At 40.7% G+C, this 26,327-nt stretch overlaps 1 protein-coding gene and 2 long non-coding RNA genes across 3 annotated transcripts in view; 2 read left to right on the forward strand and 1 right to left on the reverse strand.

The window, feature by feature from the left end:
- Window positions 1-17,762, forward strand: part of USP53 (ubiquitin specific peptidase 53) — a 43,757-nt gene extending 25,995 nt beyond the window's left edge. Inside the window, exons 6-16 of the mRNA XM_020781446.3 lie at window positions 84-166; window positions 805-910; window positions 1,758-1,904; window positions 2,709-2,858; window positions 3,654-3,825; window positions 4,286-4,435; window positions 5,291-5,437; window positions 5,761-6,487; window positions 8,297-8,370; window positions 11,509-11,605; window positions 13,480-17,762. Of these exons, the coding sequence (XP_020637105.3) occupies window positions 84-166; window positions 805-910; window positions 1,758-1,904; window positions 2,709-2,858; window positions 3,654-3,825; window positions 4,286-4,435; window positions 5,291-5,437; window positions 5,761-6,487; window positions 8,297-8,370; window positions 11,509-11,605; window positions 13,480-14,482 (2,856 nt within the window). The 3' untranslated portion in view covers window positions 14,483-17,762. The remainder of the gene's footprint in view (window positions 1-83; window positions 167-804; window positions 911-1,757; window positions 1,905-2,708; window positions 2,859-3,653; window positions 3,826-4,285; window positions 4,436-5,290; window positions 5,438-5,760; window positions 6,488-8,296; window positions 8,371-11,508; window positions 11,606-13,479) is intronic.
- A 1,005-nt stretch (window positions 17,763-18,767) lies between these two features.
- On the reverse strand, window positions 18,768-26,296 carry LOC110072815 (uncharacterized). Its single transcript, XR_002299442.3, has 2 exons — window positions 26,153-26,296; window positions 18,768-19,265 (listed from the first exon to the last, which is right to left on the reverse strand). It is a non-coding gene; the product is annotated as an uncharacterized LOC110072815 (long non-coding RNA).
- Window positions 21,887-25,245, forward strand: LOC144583206 (uncharacterized). The gene is made up of 2 exons (XR_013536873.1): window positions 21,887-22,161; window positions 24,353-25,245. It is a non-coding gene; the product is annotated as an uncharacterized LOC144583206 (long non-coding RNA).
- Window positions 26,297-26,327: the final 31 nt, after the last annotated feature.

Consider the following 26,327-nt stretch of genomic DNA (forward strand, 5'->3'; position numbering starts at 1 on the left):
TTTTCATTGATATTACAAAATTATATAATGATATTATTTTGATGGTTTTTGAAACAGTGACAGCAGATTTTTTTAATTTACAGTGTGTGTGTCGTAGTTGTGGGGCATCTTCTGATCCCTTGCCTTTCACAGAATTTGTGCGTTACATTTCAACAACAGCACTGTGGTAAGAAAATTTATTTTCTCCATTTTGGGTTGTAATTCGTTTTCCTCCCCAGAATGTCATAACTTAGATGTATGGCCAGAATCCAACAAAGGTTTTCTTCTGACAGAAATGGTTCCATCAGGATAAAAGGGATGGGGACAACTTTCCATACCATGAGTTTCCAACAGTCAGTACAGCACTCCATAAACCTTTTCTGGAAGACCAGTTAGGCTTCCATGTTTAAACAGAGTATGGATGAATACAAACAGGAGGAGAGAGAGGATTGAAATTTCATCATACTGTACTGTATCTGAAGCCAGCCTGACACTGGATGTAGAAGAAGCCTTGTTAGGCAGATTATGTGACTATATGTTGATAAAGAACAGCTCAAAGCTGGGGGAAAATAAAACTAGAAGTATCATTAAATCCTAAAAGGTAGTTGTTTATACTGTAAATATTCCCATTACATTTGTTCTTATTATCACATATTGCAACCAGCCTTCCTGGGATACCTTGTTACTAGTGATACATGCTATGCTGAACTCAAAAGTCATATCTATTTTAGATACTATACAAAATATCAAATCACTTGTTGAAAATTCTGTTTTCTGTTGTAATAGTTTACAGTAAGTTAAAATGTTGCAAATCCCTCTTCACAGCAATGAAGTTGATAGAATGTTGGAACGACATGAGCGGCTGAAGCCTGAAATGTTTGCAGAACTGCTTCAGGCTGCAAACACTACTGATGACTTCAGGAACTGTCCTGTAAGTTGACTAAAGGGATAATGATTTTCATTTGAGGAACTTACTTTAATAGTGACAAAGCTTAAAAGTTTAAAATTGACAAGGAATTTTATAACTGAATGTCGTTGCTTCCAATGGGAATTTCAGATCTATAAATTATCCCATAATCTGCCCTCAGAACCTTATATCGAGTTTTGATGAGTGCACTGGGGTATGAGTAAGCTGTGGGAAAGGCCTGAGAGTTGATAGAAAATAACTGTTGTTTTTTTCTTGGTCTTAAATGGAGCAAGACAGATGTTTCTGTAAGATGGAAGCGCTAAATATGCAATTTTTATTATAATTAATTAATATAGTTTCTTAAGCACTGTGTATCAGTAGTGTTCATATTAAGAGTGTTTCTGGTTGTAACCAGAGCTTAATTTGGTTGTATTCCTAAAAATATATTGGCTGAAATCCTGTTGTTCAACTCTATGGTTGTAAGGTTAATGATGCTATCAGCCACATACAGTAATCTGTAAAGTTTCCTATCTAGCCCCACCCCCCGGTTTTGATGTTTCTAAGGATCACTTTCACTTTGGTTGAAACTTTGGAGGGTGGGGGCTTCAGTATCTGATAATTATTGCTCCTCAGTCCAGTCCTTACCTCTGTCTCTTCAGAAATCTATTGTAGAAATATTATACTGAAGTCAGACGAATAGCAGCATGATTGCTAATAGGTCAGAACTCTGCTGTTATTTAGGTGAAAAATAAAATAACAATGTGAGTAAACAGAATTGTCAATAACAACTTATTCACAATGAGTTCTTATAATGTTAAAAAAAATAAGAGTCTAAACTATGTATAATTTAACTGTTTCCTCTCCTTTGTAGAGTAACTGTGGACAAAAAATAAAAATCCGTCGTGTTCTAATGAATTGCCCAGAAATTGTCACAATTGGTTTAGTCTGGGATTCAGAACATTCTGACCTAACAGAAGACGTCATCCGGAACTTGGCAACGCAACTTTATCTTCCAGGGGTATTTTGACAAATTCATGTAATATTGTCACTTCCTGAATTGTACCTATTTCAATTTTTAAAGCAACTTCTGAATTGCTTGAGATCTTTGTAGGTTTGAGAAGCACTCCCTCTTGCCCAACAATTCAAATCTGTTCTCAGAAATAAATCCTCTTTTGGTTCAGTTATTCACAGCTAGGTTTGTGTAGGATTACAATCTCACAATTTAGTTTTTAGTTTTAAAAATTGCTAACATAATTTTTATATTCATTCTTTTTAATGAAAAACCATTTCTTTCACTGATCTCTGAATCTGTAATTATGAGGTAAAAAATATTCATTCCTAATATTCAAGATATTTTTTTCAATTGGCTTTGTAGATAAGGCAAGATACAATATTTTTCCATTTTGATCGTGCAGATGGTTAATGAAAACTTCTGGGCTGTTCAGTTAAAGAACGCTATAAATATATAAATATTAGACAATTAAATAAGCAGAAACAGCAGTGAAAGAGATTCATAAAATTCAAAAGAATAGTTAAAACTGTAACCAGGGTTAGCTTGCATTACATTCTGCTATGTCCAGGTCGAAGATGTTTTCTGTTGCCAAAATTATATCAATGGTGACTCCAGGGAACATTTCTAGGGAGGACATTAGTGAAAGGGTGCTGTTTGCTTCTCATATATTAACATGTTTAAAAATAATTTAAATACTTTAATTTGGCTAACTGAAATAAACTATATAAAAAATTTCAACCTTCACTACATAAATGTCATGCTCTTCAGCCTGTACTGTATTTCTTGCTGATCGACAAATCATTTTTACAGTTGTTCTACAGGGTTACAGATGAACATGCCAAAAATAGTGAGCTTTTTCTTGTGGGGATGATTTGCTATGCAAGCAAACATTACTGTGCCTTTGCCTTTCATACCAAGAGTTGCAAGTGGGTGTTGTTTGACGATGCTAATGTGAAAGAGGTAATATATATTAATGTATTTCGTGTATAAGTATCTGCATGTCTCACAGAATTGATGAGAGGTTTATATAACTTTCTGATAAGATTAAAACTTGATACCAAACCAAACAATTTTTATAAACATATACCCTTTCTGACTGGGTGGCACTTAAATGAAAGAAATGTTCTGTGTTGTGAGCATTTGTAACCTCACTTATTTTCACAGCATAAACACTGGCGTAAAAGGTACTGTAGTCTTTTTCTCTTCATGTGTCTCAACAATCTCCTTAGTGAGATCTTGAAATTCATTGAATATATGTATACATCATTTCCATTTTAACTGAACTACCGTATTTTTCCATTTATAACTCAACCCTATTTATAAGATGCCCCCACCCCAATTTTCTAACCCCAAAATTAAGAAAACTTAGCTTGAGGATTCAGCCTTCAAGCTCAGAATGTCAGACATTTTGTCTCTGTTGAATTGTGAGCCTACATACTCCACCTCCAAGGAGGTGTATTCCAATTGGTTTGTTCAGGATCAGCTGAGATCAGTTCCATAAGGCTCATGATTGGAGGTAGCTAAGTCTCCTGACTGTAGGAAACTAAGCCTCGTGGCTGAAGCAAGACTGTTTAGAGAGGCAAGGTACGTGCTGTTTTGTTCTCTCGTCAACTATCTCAGCTTACTTCCATGTAAAAGATGCACCTCAATTTTTAGGGTAATGATTTTAGGAAAAAGTAGCATCTTATAGATGGAAAAATACAGTATATTCTTATATATATTTGAATTTATTTGATGAAAACATAACTTTTTTAGGTTGGAACAAAATGGAAAGATGTGATGTCCAAGTGTATTCGGTGTCATTTTCAGCCGTTGCTGCTATTTTATGTAAATCCAGATGGTACGCCTGTATCAACAGAAGATGCACCTCGACAGATAATTCACTGGTCACATTACAAAGCTGCTGCAGGAACTGGAGAAGAAATTGGTAATAAAGACTTGGGTTTTCACAAATTGAGCATTATTTAATAACACACAGTGCATGAACATGTATATAATCTGTTAATGAATAGGAGGACACATGAATGAGAAACAAAATTAAAATCAGTGGTTCTTTTGCTCTTGCTGACTTCAGTTACTTTGACTGAAATCATTCCACCCTGTTCAAATTACCTGCAGTCTTCTTGCTACAGAAAGATGAGTTTGGTGAAGGCATTTGTGAGATAAAGTAGTTGGCAGCTGTAGAATTGCTTACTGATGTGGATTCCTACTGTTCTTCCTTTCTGCATTTAGCATTAACCTCTGACTGTGCTAACTGCATGATTTTTAGATCATCATATCATAACAGGAATTATTTTACACTAGTCAGGGCTAAAAAACTGACCAGAATTAGAAATGAGTTAAGATTTTTCTTCTAGATGGTTTTAACATTCCATATTCCTTCATAGGATTTGAAAAGTCTGCTTTTCCTAAGTCAGATCGTACCAGAGAGAATGGATTTGGAGAATCTATTACTCAAAAAAGCACTAAAAAATTTCAGCCTGAAAGCTCAGCCTTTAATCGAAACCATGTTCAGCCTAATGGTATCAGAGGGTCAGGTATGTATTTTACAAATTTTTGAACTATTTTTGTAAGTGTTAGTCTTTCCATGCACCATTTTTTGTTTGGTTGCTAAAATTAGTATTCATTCGAAATAATTATGCAATTGTATGCTATGTATCTGTGTAATATGTAATTCTTTACCTAATTACACAGAATATTTACAATCTCAACATCTAAATAGTACTGACTGAAATAAGACTTCCATTCAGTCTGACTGGCATCATTGGTTAACAACTAAAAATAATTTTCACCCAGATGCTGTTCCTTCCCTAGGGGATAGAGTCCTCTTCCTGACCTTTCACGCATCAAAAATGAAGAAAGTTAGTGTTTGACACACAAGAGAAGAATAAATTGATTAGTGAAAAAAAACTGATTTTCTTTGCTGCTATATTTTTGAAATGTTCACATGGACTTCAGAGTATAGCAGCAAACAACCAAGCCTCCACTGTGATTTCTACTTATGATGTTTGAAGTCCAGTAACAAAATGACCCTGAGCCCTTCCTACCAACTTTGGAACATTTTGTAGGATGGAGGAATGATCCTCATGATTGGTTTTCGCCTTAAGAGTCCTTCTAAATCACCATAATATTAACAGGATTAGCCCCTCTTCCCTTTCCATCTCTGAGGTAAGTGGAAGAATTGCTGAACTCTGTGATGATGAAAGAGAGGATGGGGTATCCTGGCCTGAAGTATGCACATTTCCCAGTTACCTGGTTTAAAAAGCTAATTTTACCTTGATAAAAAGGAGTTCATAGATTCAGATTAACAGCAAATGTAAGACAACATACTGAAAATGTACCGTAACTTCCTAGGAGGCCAAATAACTAAGTACTAATATTTACTGTTTCAGGAAAAATAGGACATAATGAGCAAAAAGAAAAGGCAAAGGACATTTCAAGAGAGTGTGCTCAGAAGGTTGCCGAAATGAAAGGTTTATCATCTTCTTTAAGAAAGGATGTAGACAGAGGATCAAAGAGAGAATCTGGAAAACAAAAAGGTAACAACCTTCTTTGTGAAAGGGAAACATTGTGTGGATCAATTACTCCTACATATTCTGATTAAAGAATGCTGTGTTTTAAAATGCTGTGTGAAATCCAGCAGTAAGTCACAACTAGAGCAGGCTCAATGAATAAGTGGAACTCATAGTGGAGTTTATTTACCAAATCCTTGATGATTCAGTGGACCTACTCTGGTTGTGGCTTACTGCTGGATTTCAACCAACATGTGCTAGCAAGAATAAATTGTTTTGAAGTTTAAATAGGAATTTGTTATAACTAGAGACATGTTAAAATATTCTCTCTTTTTTGTTTGTTTTCTAAGACCTGTCTGGTGACGTTCGCACTAACTTTAAGCCAGGATCACCACCTTCTGGAAATGGATTTAGGCAACATTCTAATGAACGTATGTATAGTAGTCAAGGGAGAGGACCTTACAAACATGAAAAAATACACAACCAAATCAGATCCAATGTGCAGGTATTGAGTTCAAATAAAACAGATGGCCTTTCTGATGGAGAGAAGGCGAGTCGCATGAAAGCTGATGGCATCACCGGTTATGATACAGACAGCAGCCAAGACTCTAAAGACAAAGGAAGTGTCAGTAGCAGCAGAAGTCGAAGTAGAGGTTGGAAGCCCATGCGAGAAACACTGAATGTAGATAGCATCTTTAGTGAACCTGAGAAAAAAGAGCATAGTTCAAAGCCCAAACTAAATGCAAGTAGCAAACCTAAACATGAAAAGGAGCAGAGTTCAAACAACTGGCCAAAAGAAAATCCAAGTCAAAAAGCCTTGATGACTATTTATGAAGATGACACAAAGCAGATGGGGAGCCGAAGCTCCTTGGATTCAGAAGAGAAGGGAAATGCAGAAAAAGGCAAAGGATTTATAGAAAGAAAAGGTCATAACGACACTTGGCAGATGCAGAGAACTGAGTCTGGTTATGAAAGCAGTGATCATATCAGCAATGCATCTGCCAATCTGGATTCACCTGTCATCGAGGGAAGCAGCCCAGTTGATACCACTGTTACCAAAGAGACAGCTTCGTGCAGGTAACACTGAAAAAAATGAAATACGGTATATGACATTTAAAAGAAATCCTATGTTGCAGTGTGTCTGTCATACTCAGAACCATTCTCCCTTGAAAAAAAAGTCTTCCCTTAAAAAACGTTCTGATGTACAGGGTGACAAAATGAAAACAAAATTTTAAAAAAAGACAAGAACATGGTGGCACCTTAAATACAATGGGATTACTGACACAAGTTGTAGTTTTCAAGGAAGTGGTAATTTTAGTCTATATAAGAATATCACATAATAAAATACTAAAATACTTTGGCACCTTAAAAATGAATTACTATATTTTAATGTGAGGTTTGATACATCAGGGATGTGGTGGCGCTGCGGGCTAAACCGCAGAAGCCTGTGCTGCAGGGTCAGAAGACCAGCAGTCGTAAGATTGAATCCACGCGACGGAGTGAGTTCCCGTCGCTTGTCCCAGCTCCCGCCAACCTAGCGGTTCGAAAGCATGCAAATGCGAGTAGATAAATAGGGACCACCTCGGTGGGAAGGTAACAGCGTTCCGTGTCTAAGTCGCACTGGCCATGTGACCATGGAAGATTGTCTTCAGACAAAACGCTGGCTCTATGGCTTGGAAACGAGGATGAGCACCGCCCTCTAGAGTCGAACACGACTGGACAAAAATTGTCAAGGGGAACCTTTACCTTTATCTTGATACATCAAGTCCACTTCCTCAGACATAAGAATGAAATTATATGTTATTTATATGTGGCCCCACAAGCAGTTAGGGATGCCGATAATGGACAAAGTTGTTATGGTTAATTAGTAAATAAATGGGTCACCAGGCTGTGAATAATTTCGGTTATCACTGTACAAAATAATAATAGCCTTGTTGACACCATCAGTGAACTGGGAATTAATGTAGGAGCTCACATTTCATAATGATTTAAGAATCCTTTTTAAGGGGGAAGGAGCTGAAGGTTCCTTTTAGAGTGAATTGCAGTAGTAGTTGATTTTTAAAATCTCAGTTACCATCACCTTTATGTGGCAAAAGTCTGATCCAGGTACTAATATGTCTGATGAAGTGGATTTATCCATGAAAGTTTATATTGGAATATAAAAGTGTCACCATGTTGTTGTGTTGTGTTTTTTGTTTTGGTTTGGTTTTGTCTAACTGCTTTCACAGACTAACACATCTGCTACTTTGAAAATTGCAACTCTGATGTACTCAGTTACAAAGATCTATTACATCCACAGTGGCAAAGGGTACAGGTAAACCAGGAGAAGGATAACAGATATACACAGAAGAGCAGACTTGGGATGGAAATGATCACAACTTTGATTAAAGCTGGTGTGTAGTACTACACACTGCCCACAATGCATTAATAGCTGATCCAATGAAAAAATAAACCTATATTGCTACAAGGAAGGCAAATATCCTATAAGCTTGCAATCAGTTTGGTGCATAGTGTAATATTCTTTCCCAGCATTAGAAAGGTGGCACCTGACATAGATCTCTAGCAAGCTAGATGAAAAGGTCCCAGAAGATAGTGGTTGGGGGAAAACAGCTGAGGATGGAGGTTAAACAGTATGATAGGTCCACTTAAATACCCTCCCCCTGGACTGGAAGGAAATAGCCCCTTCTTGCAAGATTGGAATTAGAGTGAGCTCTTTTAAATATGCCCTCTTACATAATGGCTTTATGTTTTAAAATTTGTGACATGATAATCCAGGTACTTAGTGAATATTTTGATGGAATGGTGTGTGATACTTTAGGCTTTGTGAAACATGTACTTCAGGAGGAATCTCGGTGTTCTGACATGGTACTGCTTCTTGTTTCATAGTGATCAGAATCTGTCTGCCAGATATCCTGGGTGTGTTTTGCAGACTACCTCCCAGCAGAATAAAAACTGTGATGGTAAGAAATCAGTTGTGTTACCTCAATTGCCAGAATCATGTTGGTTAGTTACACCAGCATAAGTACAGTGGGGTATATTGCCAAGGGTGATTTTATGGGGAGGGTGAGGGTTTGTTTGTTTTCTTTATCTTAATTAATTAATTAATTAATTAATTAATTAATTAATTAGAGTTGCTGCATGTTAGTAGTGTGAATAGGTAAATGACAACAGGGGAACTTGCTAATCGGTGGCGATTTTCTTCTGTGGTTTATGCCACTGCACTTATAGCAATGTAATCAGTAGGAGTTTGTTCATCATAAACGATGAAACATTAGGCTTTATTTGTTTTTAAATGCAAACATCTCTCTCTAGTGATTACTATATTACAAAACAGAAAAAAAAAATCTAATTTATGTCTTACCACTTCTATTCAGAAAGCCTGACATGCTTTTGCCTTCCTAACATGGGACATAAACTTGCTTCACATATATGTCATTTGTACAGTGGTGCCTCGTATAACGAGCGCACCGTATAACGAAGAATTCGCATAGCGATCCCTTCTCTGGGATCGCTAATGCGAAGGCATCGTGTCGGTCCCTATGGGAAAAACTCGCTTACCGAAGACGGGCCGACGGGTGCCAGGAAGGAGCCGCCGCCGCCGCCGCGAGAGTGATGCGGGGCCACGCTGGCTGGGAAGGAAGGCGGCGAAGCAGGCAGATGAAGGCAGGGAAGCCGCGCGCGCGCGCGCTCGCTCGCGCGTCCTCCCCCCTCCACTTTCCCTCTTCCTCCTCATCCTTCTCCTGACGCCCCCGGGAGGGAAGGAAGGCGGCAAGGCAGGCAGGCGAAGGCAGGGAAGCCTGCTGGTCGCTCGCTCACGCGTCCTCCCCCCCCACACCCACTTTCCCTCTTCCTCCTCATCCTTCTCCTGACGCCCCTGGGAAGGAAGGAAGGTGGCGAGGCAGGCAGGCGAAGGCAGGGAAGCCTGCCGGTCACTCTCTCACGCGTCCTCCCCCCCCACACCCACTTTCCCTCTTCCTCCTCATCCTTCTCCTGACGCCCCTGGGAAGGAAGGAAGGTGGCGAGGCAGGCAGGCGAAGGCAGGGAAGCCTGCCGGTCACTCTCTCACGCGTCCTCCCCCCCCCACTTTCCCTCTTCCTCCTCATCCTTCTCCTGAAGCCCCCGGGAAGGAAGGAAGGCGGCGAGGCAGGCAGGCGAAGGCAGGGAAGCCTGCCGGTCGCTCGCTCGCGCGTCCTCCTCTCCCCCCTTCCCTCTTCCTCCTCGTCCTTTTCCTGACGCCCTGGGAAGGAAGGAAGGTGGCAAGGCAGGCAGGCGAAGGCAGGGAAGCCGCACGCTCGCGCATCCTCCCCCCCACATTCCCTCTTTTCCTCTTGCCGCGGCCCCCCCAAGCCTCCCACTGAGTCGGGCGATCAGCTGTTCGGCGGTTGTAAAATGGCCGACGGACGCCAGCGCAGCGTTTTCGCGCCCTCCCCTCGCTTACCGAGGGCGCGAAAATGGCTGCTGCTATGGAGGAAACTTCGCTGAACGGTAAGTTTAGGGCCCATTGGAACGCATTAAACTATGTTTAATGCGTTTCAATGGGCTTTTACGTTCCGTTTAGCGACAATTTCGCATAGCGAGGGTTAATCCGGAACGGATTAACCTCGCTATGCGGGGCACCACTGTATTTGGAATTGTTTTCCAAATGTCAGCTCAGAGCTGGACAGAGAAGCAATTTCCTTTTCCGATCAGAGAAGGTTTTAGAGTGTTCAGGTAGTCAGACAGTTCTCCAAATGAAAACTAAATTTATCAGAAGCCAGATTTCATTTTCTTACTGGTAATGCTTCATGGATAATTGTGAAGCCTCTGTTATATAGGCCTAAGGTCTGCCATATTTAGTTTGACTATAACTTAGAGCCAAAATTCCTTCCGAACTGTCTCTGGTTTTAACCATGCATGGATCTTCATGTCAGCAGAAGAGAAAAATAACACATCTATTTTTAAATTAGCTGGAATTCTGAAGGCAGAAGGCTCTTGGTATCAGTAAGCAGCTTTGATTGAATGCTTGCCATATTACATCTTGTAACCATCTGCTGCCTCCTCCTGTTGAGTGCATGTAACTGCATAGGAACATACATTAGTTGAAGAAAGTCACCACTGAATGCTCAGCATGGAGAATATGGCCACCTTATGTCAGTGGCATGCTTTGAAACTTCAGAACAGTTACATGCAAATCTATGCAGGAAATGTTTTCAAAGTAGTATCTTGCAGAGTGATTTGTTCGTCTTTTGCTACCTTTATGCCAAATACAGTGGTGCCCCGCATAGCGACGATAATCCGTGCAGCAAAAATCGTCGCTATATGGATTCTTCGCTATGCGAAAATAAAAAGCCCATAGGAATGGATTAAAACCCGTTTAATGCGTTCCTATGGGCAAAAAACTCACCTTTAAGCGAAACTCCTCCATACGGCGGCCATTTTCGCTGCCCGGTAAGCAAGGAATCCTGGTGAAAACAGCAGGCGGCCATTTTTTAACCTGGTGGCCATTTTGGAACCACCGATCAGCTGTTGGAAAATCATCGCTATGCGAAAATTGTTAAGCGAAACAGCTTACCGATTATCGCAAAGCAATATTTTCCCATTAAAAACATCGTAATGTGATCGCAAAAACGATCGCAAAAACTTAATCACTATGCGGATTCGTTGTTAAACGGGGCGCCCGTTAAGCGAGGCACCACGGTACTTGTTCAGGTGTTTCTGGCTTTAGTGTTGTTCTTTCTTGGCTAAACAGTTAGCAGTATGCCCCTTTCTAACCATTTATCTGTGCATTTGCCAGATTTACAATAATGCTATCAATATGGCTCTCGTCTTCACATTTTAGTTTCACGTACGTTGTTAAGTGCATAATAAAATTGCGATTTGTTTATTGATATGTACAAACGTATATCCTAAGAATACATGCCTTGCACACTTTTCACATTTAATTGTGGTATTTCATAGTTTTTTCTTGATAGGCTATCTCATCCTTTCCCCCTGCATTCTTTAGAAAGAGTTAAAATGTAAGGTACTGTTTTGCACAACTATACAATTGGTCCTAAAGAACTTATGGTTCAAAGAAGTGTTGTAGTAGTTTGATGGTAAACGTGAACACTTTCTTTCAGGTTTGAAGAAAGAAGATGTTAATACTCATATTAACTACAGACCTCATAATATATCTTCTACATCTCATCATCAAGTGTGCAGTCCACCACTGAAAAGGTAATTTATTTTTATTGTGTCTATATGGTCTAAAATATGGTCTCTTTTTTTGGGTGGCGTGCTAGGGAATCCTTTGAGGGCCATGTTGATGGGCAGGCCTGATAGTGTGCAGAGTCAAGGCCAGCAATAGATCAGTACTACTTATCCTTCTCTCCACAGACACATACACTTATTTCTTCTTATAAACTAGCTGTGATTTCCTAGGAAAAGATCCAAAGTGGTGATGTCTGTTTCTATATACCATGCTTCTATTTTGCCAAGCAGCTTTTTTTTGGAATAGAGGAAGCACAACTATGTTGGGAAGGCTTCAGTGCCTGGTATCAGGGCATACTAAGCAGGTGAAGTAGAATGACTGTTTGACTTGCTGGTTGGGCCTGTAAGTGCAGCTTCCGGCACCTATTTTTCAGAAGGCCAACTGTGGAGCATATCAGAGAGTATCTACTTGGCAGTCTCATAATATAGTTTATAGTCAATCATGGGAGAATTTCCAGTGTGCTCTGTGGTCAAGCATTGAACAACTCTCCTAGTGCAAATCACTCTTCCCAGTCTACCAAGCAGCTGTTTTGGGTTAGGTGAAGCAGAGTTGACATAGGAAAGTTGGCAGACAGTAAGAGAACAGTTAAGGTGCCCCATATCCCATGTTTCCCATGAGGGAAGGGAAAACTACAGCAAGGAGGGGGGGTGAATTTTGAGACTGTGGATGTTGGTTGAGTACAAATGAAATGACCCTCCCCCCGGACTGCAGATTTTGCAGATGTCATGTGAAATGGTTATACTAGGTCACTGGTTCCTAACCTTGGGTTACTCAGGAGTTTTGGACTGCAACTCCCAGAAGCCTTCACCATCAGCTCTGCTGGCTGAGGTTTCTGGGAGTTGCAGTTCAAAAGCATCCGAGTAACAAAGGTTAAGAACCACTGTACTAGGTAACCAAGCTTGTTACTTGAATATTTTGAAAACCTGCTTTTGAAAGAAGCCTTTCCAGAAACAAATGTAGTTGATCAGCCAGATGATATGTCTGCAGTTCTTATATATTTAGAAGAGATTATTGCCACTAACTCAGGGGTGCCCAAGACACCCACTGATTTGTGGAGTAAAGGATATTAAACTATTAGTATGCCTATCATCCTGATATGCTGGTTGTGTTGGTAGAAGGTATATATTGCAAGAAACTTTGGAGATGAAAATGCCAACACATCACACTCCCCACAGGATCCCTCTTTGTGTAGAAGGTATATATTGCAAGAAACTTTGAAGATGAAAATGCCAACACATCACACTCCCCACAGGATCCCTGTTTGTGAGAACCAGGCATACCATTAGTGGGGTGGGGGTGTAGGGCTTTTCCTTTACCACAGCAATGTCTCCGAAGATACTGCTTTCTGTTGCTTTCCCCTTAAGCATGAACGGATCTAATAAGATGGCTTGTTGCATTCTAGAATTATATTGAGAAGGGACTTCTCTTACTGGTCTTGGTTCTTAATCAGCTGAAATAAAATGGAACTTTTGTCATTGTGAACTAGAAGTGGTCTGTAGCTTAACTACTATGTTTCCCTGAAAATAAGACAGGGTCTTATATTAAATTTTGCTCCAAAAACACATTAGGGCTTGTTTTCAGGGGATGTTTTATTTTTTTCATGTACAGCCATGTACATTTATTCAAATACAGTCATGTCATCTTATTCTGGCTGCTGCACGATGGTGGACGGTGGGGTTGCATTTAACGGGCTTATTTTGGGGGTAAGGCTTATATTATGAGCATCCTAAAAATCACACTAGGGCTTATTTTCAGGTTAGGTCTTATTTATGGGGAAACAGGGTATTATTTTAGATTTCTAGCTTTTTAATATTTTAACTTATGATATTTTATTTTATAGAATTGATGTACCTGATTGCAATAAGAAGTTTTTCCCTTCATTAACACTGCAGACCACTTTAAAGAACTGTACTGACAGGGAAATGAAGAACAGTGCATTAAGCGAGCAAAGCTCCTCACAGTGGTCTAATGATGCTACCTTTGGTGACGCAAATATACCAGTACATAATGCTGACAATTCAGCTTGTTCCTACAATGGTGAGAATGCAATAGGATCTGAAAGAGTTCAGAACAATGATTCTTTCTCTCCCCATTTGCGTATGCCTGCCGCACAGATAGCAAGGTCCAGGCCAGCACTTGCATTTTTCTTACAGCAGAATACATCCAAGCCCTCCTGTTCTGAATCAATTCCATTTGCTGAGCCTAAAATTCCTTTGTATGGATGCAAGACTGATGATACGCAAGAAGCAATTTACCAAAATCTTCCTCCTCCTTTACCACCAAAGAAATATGCTCTGACCTCTTTGCATGGATTAGAACATGAATCCACTGTAGATTCAAGAGTAACAGATGTATTGTGCACAAATCCTTCAAATAGTGGAAGGCATGTTACAAGTATTACTTCAAAAACTACACCTGAAACAAGTCCATTTGCAGATGAAGAAAGGCTTAAGGCATCATTTCATGGGAATGAATCCTCGAAAATGGATTTTCCATCAAGTTCATCAGTAAATAATTTGTGGGCTGTGTCAAGCAATAGTGCAAATAAAGAGGCTTGTTTTACAGGACCAAATAATAGCTCACTAGATGCGAATGCAAATGATATTGTATCCCTTACCACTTATTTTTCAGTTGATAACTGTATGACTGATACATATAGGATGAAATATCACCAGAGACCCAAGCTGTACTTTGCTGACTGCAGTATGTTGAGCAAAGATGCATCTTTACCACCAACTGGAATGCAGACGAATGCTTCACACCACAATACATCTGAATCTAATTATTCCACAACTGAGCAAAGGCATAGACCTTCCATTGGAAATGTGTATTGCAATAGGTAAAGAAAGAATGTTATGAAAAAAAGAGAAATCCTTTGAACTCCAGTATGATGGATTGGGTGTCTGTACCTCACCTAAACGTCACAGTTACAGTTAATGAGATGAATTTTTGCACATGTGTGAGTGATCAAGACAGATGCAAAGACTTTTTGTTACGTACTCATGGATCTGTCTTTTCTGCTTTAAAAGGTGTGCCCATTATAAGCTAACTTAGAATGCAGCCAGAATTGTTACAAAAAGTCCCTTTTACATTTTATTTAACTTGATAAATAGGAATAGCTTGCTTTGTACAACTAATGAATGCTGCTCCTTTTTACATGACTTGGTTAAAAATACCTTCTCAAAACAAATTGTGTAAATTGATATGAAATGTCATGTTTTGATTCTGGTTCTATAATAACTTGGATAGTTACAAATCTATATTTTCCATAGATTACGTTATACACTTTCCTTAGATTCCATTATACAAGTCATTTGCCCTTTTAATCTTCAACTGCCATGTTGGTTAAAACTGTAGAAAATATTAAAACTTTGTATTTTCTCAGATTGCTGAATAATTTAATATTCTGTAGTTTTAAAATGAGATGCAGGAGACCCATCCTTTAACTTTTATTGCTCTAACTAAATTAACCATGGTTGAAATATTATGGAGACTATTCATTTTGTTTCTGTATCAACAAACTTAGAGCCAAAGGATACATGCAGTAACGATGTACAGTCCTCATAGCTATCTATGCTACCATTTTGAAAAATTTAGGTTTTTGCTTGTACATGGAAATTATGATGTTGTGTAAAAGACCTCGTAAAAATGGAAAGGTTATAGTCCTGTGTGAACTGGACTATCTCACTATGGCATGTGTCATTCCATTCCTGGTACATATGAACAAAGATGAATATTTTATTTCAGGTAGAGGTGGACTAATGTGGACTGTATGCTGCATCTCATACTCCACATTTGTTTTCCAGGCTTTTTGTAGCTTTGTGAGCTGGTCACTTCCATGGGAAAAATCCTCACAAGCAATATAAGAAACAACAATATAAGATACACTGCTGTCATTGTCTGTCTCATGATAGGCTTCCCTAGGGAGGGACCAGCTCTCTAAGGAGATCATTCTCAGTTATGAGAATGAAATGGAAAAAGTATTCCTTAAGGTACCTTAGGGTACAAGCCCTGCCTAAGAATCCTGTTTAGAAATCCTTGGACGATTGTGAAAAATGAAGTGCATTAAATGGGAGTGTTACTTTGATCTTCCCTCATTTTTCAGTACTCCTAAAAAGTTACAGTAGTACTAATACTACTGTGTTGCCTTCTTTAACTACTAAGATGGAAGTTTTCCTTGCTGTTGTAGGCTTGCTTTAGAACTTCTATTTTGGTCTCATCTGGAATCTATTAAATGCTGGAGAGAGATGCTGATAGACCAGAACTATGCACTGAATGGTATTAATAATCAGAAAAAAACCCAAAAAACTGAACTATGGAAATAGATTTTATAGTTATCAGTAATCCGCCACTTATCTGAGTTGAGTCAGTTGTTTCTGTTGTTCTAGATATCTTTAACATTTGTCTGTCCAGAAATTTCCTAGTATTTGAGATGCCTTAATGAGTGATTTAGATTTTATTTTAATATATATAGTAATAACTAGAATTTTAAATAGCAATACTTGGATGTTCCACAGAGTTAAATACTGCAAATCTTGCATAGCATCTATGTGTACTAGAGTTCTTTTAGAGCTGTTCTTTGTGCTGCAGAAAAGATTTTCATATCATGAGTTGTATAAATATAAATATTTTTATATAAAATTTGCTGTGGAAAATAGTATTTAAATCTCTGCATGCATGGAAAATGCTGTTTGGTTTTCCTAATGTCTTAATTTAAAACTTCCAGCAAGGGCATGGAAAAATATTTCTTAGAAACTCCTGTCATGATCAGAAAACTGGTCTTAAAGCAGTTCTTTTTTGAAGATTTCAGTGGAATTCCCATCTACTTTACTATATAATAAAAAATAAATTGTATGGCACTCTTTTAAAAATTACTTTTGATAAGCATTTTGACTGTAGGCCTACAAAGATCAAATACTTGCACTGCTGGATTGTGTACAGAATGCAAGCTTGTGCTTTTAACCAAATGGCAAGAATGATAGCATAATCTCCCAAGGCTAGTAGAGATTGTTGGTTCATTAAAGATAATAATCAGTTCCATGATTCCACCTGGTATGCTAGGGAGTATTTCCATACTCCTGGAGAGAAGGCAACTATTGCATTGTGGTATGTCACATCTTTCTGACATTCTCAGTTGCAGCCTTGTAAAAACGCTTCATTTGAACAAGACCTCTTGTATTTATATTGCTGGAGTCTTAACCATATGTAATCTAAGATTTTTTTTAGGCTTGCAGCAGACCAAATATCTGAACAGCAGTTGCTTTAAATCTTGTTGCCTCTTTTCTCCTTCCTGTCTGTAGTACTTAAGAATACTTCAGCAGAAAAGTTTTATTTTAAGCATGCATCTATAAGATTTTTTTGATTGCAAGTAAAACTGAATCTATCCTTTTAGCATTGGACAGAAGGAAGTTTATTCAAAAGCAGCTGTGTAATGTTACTGTTTGTTATTACTTTTTAAGTGGAACTTTTAAATCTCATTTCATTATTCTTACACAGGTAATGTGTAATAGTTTAAAGCCTTCATAGGTAGAAGTTGAATTGCCATAACTACTGGAATCTGTAAATACATTTGAAAACTCTTACTGAAATTATGTATTTGAAATTTGCAGTATTTATGTAAACACTAACAAGTGTGAGTAATCTGCTGTAAGAGCATTACTACATTTTAAAAATGTGCATAGCAAATGTTCACATCTATACAAATAAGTCTCTAACTTGTAGATTTGTGAGCACAATTAGTAAATGTACTCTGCTTATGAGAAAGCTCTTTCAAAATCATACAATATCCCTGTACATGTTCATCTGTCTTTCACTCTTTTGTACAGACCTGTGGCTATCAGGTAATGCTCATTTCATCCTAATTTATGGTTAATTTTTATAACTGACCTTGCACTCTTACATAGATTAATATTAACTAGCAAATACACAGAGATTGATTTTTGACTTCTCTGGGGTGCCTATTTTTATAACGATCCCTTCAGATTATAGATTTGTATGATTTTTGTATTGCTTAATGCACTTGAACATGTCTTGTAAAGAATATTTTGTCTTTAGAAAATTTTAATCCAAAGGTGCATTTTCTGCTTGTTCAAACTGTCAGATAAAATGGAAATTAACCTCTGATGTTTATCTCCTGTTATTTTACTGCTGTTGTTCTTGTTTTTCAAGCAAGCAGGAGCAGCCCAGTGTCTATGATTAATGTTATGTGGAACAATGAAATCACTCCTTGTTTTAGGATTGCCATAAAATAATGACCAAATATCTGAGGAAAAAATTATTTACTGACTTACATGTTCAGTATTGCATCTTTGAATTATACAGGTGACATTTGCATAATGTAGCTTAATGGTGATAGATTAAAAATTTGTCAAATTGAGAATTAAGCCCTGCTGTATTCTGGGTTACTGCATATGGCAGCCTTACCTTATCCATTCTAGGTGTTAAAAATACAGTTCCCATCAGCAGTGATGATGTAGTCAAAAGGCAGGAAAGCGCGCACATAGGATTGTACCTTTTAACACTTAAAAAGACTAGTTTTTGTCCAAGATCTGGAGACTATTAGTTGTATGTCAGAAAGGCTGGTTAGAGCCCTATGCTCATTATTAGCTGAGTTCTGTACTTTAGTTTTCATAATATTAATCTAGGATTAATAGAAAACCCAGTTTATAAAGTTCATAGTACCTTTTAAGGAAGCTTGCCTCAAAAAAGGTTAAAGGAAATAGAGTGACTAGCTTTGTACCAGTGTGGAACTTAAAAACAATACATTGCTAATCTCTCCTGCATGAAGATATTGAGATTAGGTAGGCAGGACATAGAATTGGCACATGGCAAGAAAGAACACTTTATTTTACAAAAAGGACTTAGTTCTGCTTTATATACACACTGTTCAGCATCACTCTGAAAGCTCTTAGGTTTCAAAGTGTCCCTTTGCCTCTACAATCCAGCTGTGGCTATCTTTAACACAGGCACAAACCAGTGCACAGTGGCTCTGGATTTAGACTGGCAAACTAGCTTAGTTGTCCTCTTGATATTGTTTGGGGAGATACTGCAAGCATTTTCTTAAAGCAAACTGATAGGAGCTAGTCTGCAAGTAAAGTGTTCTTAAGCAACAATACATTGAACTTAAGAGAGAGTTAAATTATCCCATTTTATTACAGAAACTGTACACATGTGCACCCACATTTCTCAAGTGAAGAGGGTCCCACAGTATAATCTACAGTTTTATCACACCTGGGACATAACCATAACATTCTTGGAGTGTTAATATCACAAAATATGTATTCAGCTACCTATTTTAAATTACGCTTTATTAAACAGATTCATAATTACAGGAAACAAAACTTCAACACAATTGAAAAGCTTCAACCACTTCAGTAACTTCTTAAGGCACTATTTGCGCTTCGTAGTGAAGAATAAATGTCAGACAACATTTCTGTTCCAGGTTCATTAATGGAAGATCACATCCAGCATGTTAAAGCCACAAAGTCCCAATACAGTTATCACAACCATCTCTTATTGATCTGTGGGCGTATACCATGTTCCAATATTCTTATTTCTATTCTCATCCGAGCTGCTGCTGAAGGTGTGACAATGATAGGTTTTCTGTATTAGAATCTGGTTGCCCTGCTGGATTAAAAAAAAAAAAAAAGGAAATCAGGCATATTCAATATAGCCAGTGCCAGTTTAGTTTCAAACAGTACTAGTTTAAGCTAAAGGTCAGACTAGTCCAGAATCCTGCTTCCCATAGTGACCAAGCAGGACATTAGGCTACAACCTTCTTTAACTGCACATCAGCAGCTGTTAATTCAGAGATACTGCCTTTGAACATCTGTGGGTACTATATAGCCCTTACAACTAGTAGCCACTAAAGATGAGCATGTATCATTTAATACCATGTTATAAAAAGTTGTGTTCCCTTCCCCCACCCCCTTGCTAGGCTACACCACTCAACATCTGTCATGCCCTACTCTTCCCTCCTCTTTGCTCAATCTTCCAGTCCTGACAGGAGCATGGATTTCCCTGCTCTGCCTCCAGGTCCCCCAGCAGCTGCCCACTCAGACAAGGAGGCGGTGCAGGGATTCCTGCAGCACAGCCTTTAAGTGGGCAGCTGTCAGAGAAGGCAGAGCAGGGAAATCCATGCTCCTGTCAGGACTAGAAGATTGAGCCAAAAGGAGGGAAAGAGTTGAGTGGTGTAGCCTAGCAAGGGGGTGGGGGAAGGGAATATGCAGCACCTGTGATGTGCCAATGACTTTTAAGGACCTGGCATAAAGTGATTTGTGCCCATTTCTACTAGCCACTGATGGCTTTAGTAATAATGGCTGTATAGCACTGATGAATTTGTCCAGTTTCATTTTAAGGCAGGGGTCAGGGAACTTTTTTACCTTTTACCCCCTAAAAAATTTATATACGCTGACATTACCCCCTTGATTTGAAAGGATGGCTCTCAGTCACACGCAGCCAGTTGAGCACCGCTGCCCGGGCTGCCACCGCCTCCTCGCCGAAGCCCCGCTGCCGCCTGGTGAGGCCGCGCTCAGTCTTTGGCCCCGCAGGGGCGGCTCCCTTTCTCCACCGGTGGGCGGCTCCTGGGTGGCTGTAGAAGAGCAGCAGGTGGCTCGGCCTCCAGGGGCACCCAACACCGCCTCCCACTCTGGCACCGGCTCTGGTGGCAGCTCGTTGGGGCGGCTAGGGGCCCCGCATTGAAGCACCACAACAGCTGCCGCACGGAGGGCAAGCACCGTTGCCACTTGACGGGCTCCTCCGGGGATGGGGTGGCAGCCCAGCACCAGGAGGCTGAGCCTGCCCAGGCCACCGTCATGGCCGCACCCTCTGCCACGATCCACCACTCGAGGCGCTGGAAGAAGAGGCTCCTCTCGGCTGGGGTGCTCCAGCCACTTGCCCCAGCCTTGCCCTTTGCCATGGCCGGCCCCACCACCACCTCGGCTGCTGTACACCACCCCAGCCGCCATGGCTCGGTTGCAGCTGGGCCTGAGAAGGGGGTGGGAAGGGACGATTGGGCTGCCAGGGACACCCCTCTCTGGGCAGAAGAGAAGGAGGAGGAGGGAAAGGGGTTAGGGTTGCATCGTCATTACCCCCAGGATTTTCATCTTTACTCCATTTGGGGTAATTTACCCCTGTTCCCTGACCGCTGTTTTAAAGCCATCCATGCTAGTGGCTCTCACACATAGTAGCCATAAACTCCAAAAATAAAGTATGTGTGACATGAGAGGTTATTTAATTTGTCCTTTCTAAAACTCCTACTAGTAGCTAGGTTCTATATGTGCTTCCCAGAAGAACCAGCTGTGCAGTCTTGAGCAAATGCATAGACCTAGAGCAACACCGGAATAAGAACTGATAAATCACTTGAGTACTTTATACCTAGAAAATCGGCAAGAGTTATCATAAGAACTGACTGGAGGGTACATAATTTAAATTAATTTTGGCAGTACCAATGGAAAACATTCCACTGTAAGAAACCAAACCCTTATCAGCAAGAGCAGCCAATATTGTTCAAATTAAGTGCCTGATCCAAGAAATGCTGCACTTGTAGTGATACTGTATATGGCAATCCACATTCCTGCTGAAAGCTCTGATTTTTGCCAGAAATTGCTGCAAATCTGCATGGTGCTAAAGCTGTGCAAAGAACTCTGTCAAATGTATTTGTTTCCCCAAGCCATCAAGATTATGACCCTTGCAGGGACCGCATTTCTTCTGTTTGGGGATAGTGTTTGTTGTTATCTGACATAAAGCTGTTTGTGACAGCTTTATCTACAGTGGACCCTTGACTTACAGACGGCTTGACTTACAGACTTTTTGAGTTACAGACTTCTCTGGCCGCAAAAATTAGGTTTGACTTGCAGACTGAGATTTGACTTACAGACCAGAAAAAAACCAAAATGGAACAAAAACGGCCTGTTACGGGATTAATCGGTTTTCAATGCACTGTAGGTCAATGGAGACTTGACCTACAGACTTTTTGACTTGAGAACCACCTTCCAATACGGATTAAGTTCTCAAGTCAAGACCCCACTGTACTTAGCTTGTATCCCACTCTAATTAGTGGCACAGCACTATTCTGGGTGGATTACAACACATATAATAGAAAACAAAAATAAAAATAGAAACAGTAAAACCAGTAACAATAACCCTAAAAAAAATATTGCACCGAGCAGATGGAGGGAAAGGAGGGGAAAGAAAGGGTGGGGAGGGGCCGTTAGCTGGGGCCAGTGTGGAAAGCCTCCCTGAAAAGCAATAGCTTCCTGAGAGTCAGCAGGGAGGGGGGTAGGTGGTGCTGCTTCAGAACATGGTTCCATAAAGTTGGAGCCACTGTGAAGAACACCCTACCTCTTTTAGAAAGCTTATGGGCCTCCCTCAGGGCAGCCACCCAGAGCAGCTTTGACTGGGATGTTCTTGTGGATCAGGCAGATAGCATTAAGGAAAGATGCTCCGACAAGTAACATGGGCCCAAACCATGGAGGGCTTTGTATGGGAATGTCAAAACCTTGAACAACAGCCCTATGATTGTGTGTGTGTGTTTAGTCGTTTAGTCGTGTCCGACTCTTCGTGACCCCATGGACCAGAGCACGCCAGGCCCTCCTGTCTTCTACTGCCTCCCGGAGTTGTGTCAGGTTCATGTTGGTTGCTTCGCAGACACTGTCCAGCCATCTCATCCTCGGTCGTCCCCTTCTCCTCTTGCCATCACACCTTCCTAACATCAAGGTTTTTTCCAAGGACTCTTTTCTTCTCATGAGATGGCCAAAGTACTGGAGCCTCAGCTTCAGGATCTGTCCTTCAAGTGAGCATTCAGGGTTGATTTCCTTTAGAACTGATAGGTTTGTTCTCCTTGCAGTCCAGGGGATTCTCAAGAGCCTCCTCCAGCACCACAATTCAAAGGCATCAATTCTTCGGCGGTCTGCTTTCTTTATGGTCCAGCTCTCACTTCCATACATCACGACAGGAAAAACCATAGCTTTGACTATTCGGACTTTTGTTGGCAAGGTGATGTCTCTGCTTTTCAAGATGCTATCAAGATTTGTCATTGCTTTCCTCCCAAGAAGAAGGCGCCTTTTAATTTCAGGGCTGCTGTCTCCATCTGCAGTGATCATGGAGCCCAGGAAGATAAAATTTGACACTGCCTCCATATCTTCCCCTTCTATTTCCCAGGAGGTGATGGGACCAGTGGCCATAATCTTAGTTTTTTTGATGTTGAGTTTCAGACCGTTTTTTGCACTCTCCTCTTTCACTCTCATTACAAGGTTCTTTAATTCCTCCTCACTTTCTGCCATCAGAGTGGTATCATCTGCATATCGGAGGTTGTTGATATTTCTTCCGGCAATCTTAATTCCGGCTTGGGTTTCTTCCAGTCCAGCCTTCCGCATGATGTATTCTGCATATAAGTTAAATAAGCTGGGGGACAATATACAGCCTTGTCGTACTCCTTTCCCAATTTTGAACCACTCAGTTGTTCCATGACCAGTTCTAACTGTTGCTTCCTGTCCCACATATAGGTTTCTCAGGAGACAGATAAAGTGGTCAGGCACTCCCATTTCTTTAAGAACTTGCCATAGTTTGCTGTGGTCCACACAGTCAAAGGCTTTCGCATAGTCAATGAAGCAGAAGTAGATATTTTTCTGGAACTCTCTGGCTTTCTCCATAATCCAGCGCAAGTTAGCAATTTGGTCTCGAGTTCCTCTGCCTCTTCGGAATCCAGCTTGTACTTCTGGGAGTTCTCGGTCCACATACTGCTGAAGCCTACCTTGTAGGATTTTGAGCATAACCTTGCTAGCGTGCGAAATGAGTGCAATTGTACGGTAGTTGGAGCATTCTTTGGCACTGCCTTTCTTTGGGACTGGGATGTAGACTGATCTTTTCCAATCCTCTGGCCACTGTTGAGTTTTCCAAACTTGCTGGCATATTGAATGTAGCACCTTAACAGCATCATCTTTCAAGATTTTAAATAGTTCAACTGGAATGCCATCACCTCCACTGGCCTTGTTGTTAGCCAGGCTTTCTAAGGCCCACTTGACTTCGCTCTCCAGGATGTCTGGCTCAAGGTCAGCAACTACATTGTCTGGGTTGTCCGGCATATCCAAATCTTTCTGATATAATTCCTCTGTGTATTCTTGCCACCTCGTCTTGACGTCTTCTGCTTCTGTTAGGTCCTTCCCATTTTTGTCTTTTATCATGTTCATCTTTGCGCAAAATGTTCCTCTAATATGTCCAATTTTCCTGAACAGATCTCTGGTCTTTCCTTTTCTGTTATCTTCCTCTATTTCTTTGCATTGTTCGTTTAAGAAGGCCCTCTTGTCTCTCCTTGCTATTCTTTGGAAGTCTGCATTCAAGTTTCTGTAACTTTCCCTATCTCCCTTGCATTTTGCTTCCCTTCTCCTCTCTGCTATTTCTAAGGCCTCGTTGGACAGCCACTTTGCTTTCTTGCATTTCCTTTTCTTTGGGATGGTTTTCGTTGCTGCCTCCTGGACAATGTTACGAGCCTCTATCCAAAGTTCTTCAGGCACTCTGTCCACCAAATCTAGTTCCTTAAATCTGTTCTTTACTTCCACTGTGTATTCATAAGGGATTTGGTTTAGATTATACCTGAGTGGCCCAGTGGTTTTTCCTAATCTCTTCAGTCTAAGCTTGAATGTTGCTATGAGAAGCTGATGATCAGAACCGCAGTCAGCTCCAGGTCTTGTTTTTGCTGACTGCCCTATGATTAGTGACCTCCAAAAGCCTGTTTAGGGCTTGCAAAAAACAAAAAGGCTGTGACCTCCCTTATTGGGGAGGAGCTGATTGTAAATCAAGCTAGTCCTATCTACCTCCTAAGTCCAGCGAAGGTAAGATGATAACATGCTATAACTCCAGTATCCAAATAAGGTTTTAATTCTGAAGTCACTATGCAGGTGGCTGCTCACTGCATTTATTGAGACTTAAATGCTCTGATCTTCAGGATTAGAGTCTGATTATTCAAGTTAGCACATCAATATCTCTATCCATAGTGAAGATTAGCAACAGAATAAACGAGCTGCTATCCAATGGGCCTTAAACACAGAGCTTAGAGAATCGTGAACAGGTGGTACCCATGCATCTCCAGACTCAACTACTCTGAGCACACAGGATAGAGTAGTATAAACCACCCCATATCATGAAGAAATGTCCCTATTAAAATCCCAGACAAACTGAACACAACTACATGTTTCCCCTACTAAGTTCCAAAGACAGACTAGTCAACATTTGACAAAATGTTACACTTGTTCCCATGGGACCCAGTTGTTTGGAGAAAGGTCAGGGGGAATGCTGTGGCCCTACAGATATTGGTGAATTTCAACACCCATCAGTCACAGTCAAGATCTGAAGCATTCAGCAACATCTAGATTTCCCTATCCCTGGTTAAGAATGCAAACTAAGGATAAAGGATGTTGTGTGAAAGCAGTAACAGCCATTCCACCTGCTTTGACATCAGTGATGGTCAGGACTGTTGGTCTGTCCATTCTCGTCACCTTCTCTGAAACTGCCACAGAAAAGTTGGGAAAGGCCTCTGATGGAGCAAGACATCAGAGTGACAGCTGATCCATTTTACCATGCACTTTAAATAAGGCCTGGGCATATGTACGCATGGCTCTGCTCGTATACCTATTGCAGCTCTGTTTGAACTGAGCAGCCACCAGTTGGAGTTCTGAGCACACAATGTTAAGGTTGTGTACTTTGTAGTCATGATTTTTGTCTTCTTAACATTCAACTGCAGCCCTGCTTTGGCACTTTCTTCTTTCACTTTCTATAACAGTTGTTTCAAATCACTGCTTGCACCGACAGTAAGATCGGGTCATCTGCATATTTTAAATCACTGATGTTTCTTCCATCAGCTTTCACTTTGGCACCCCAATCTACTCCAGCTTTCCATATGATACCTTCTCTGTACAGATAGGTGATAAAATGCGCCCTTGTCTGACACCTTTGTCAGAAACCATTCTGTTTCTCCAGACTCTGTCCTCATGGTAGCTTCTTGTCCACAATACTGTACAGATTTGGCTTCAGGGCGATCAAGTGCTGAGGCACACCCAGTTCATGATCCACATGAGAGGGCCTCGTTGTAACTTCTATAAAGCATAGGCGGATCTTCTCCTGGAATTATCTGGTGCTCTCCAGTAGCCAAACGGGTATCTGCAACGCGATCAGGACCCCCTCTTCCTTTTCGAAAGGTCGCTGTAAAGTCGGCTCCGACAGGATGGCCCCTAACACTTACACAAACACACAAGGGTTTCCTGCCGCCTGAGAAAAAGTTGTGAAGTGCTCAAAAGCGTGAGTTTGTGCCATTTTGTGTGGGTCATAAGGAAAAAACCACTCCACGAATCCTGGGCTTTAAAAAAAACGGAGCAACGCGCGCCTTCTTTGGCCTTTGTCGATTACTCAGAGGCAGGTCACTTAAGCCTGAGAGGGGATCTCGGTTCCTTCCTTCCCGCTGCTGCTCCTCCTGCCTAATCCCACTCCACGGCCCCGATCCCCCCAAAACAATCACTCACCCCTCCCCAGGGGCGGCGTCCGGCTTCACGGCAGCAGGTAGACGAAGATGAAGAGCGCCAGGTCGAGGAGGATCATGAACCAGAAGTCCAGCCAGTAGGAGGTCCCGGAGAGCGGGGGCCCGCACGCCACTTCCCCTCCTTCCCCGGCCGCTGGGGCCGCGCTCCGATCCGCGGC

The sequence above is a fragment of the Pogona vitticeps genome, chromosome 5 (genome assembly GCF_051106095.1).
Source record: "Pogona vitticeps strain Pit_001003342236 chromosome 5, PviZW2.1, whole genome shotgun sequence".
Lineage (NCBI taxonomy): Eukaryota > Metazoa > Chordata > Lepidosauria > Squamata > Agamidae > Pogona > Pogona vitticeps.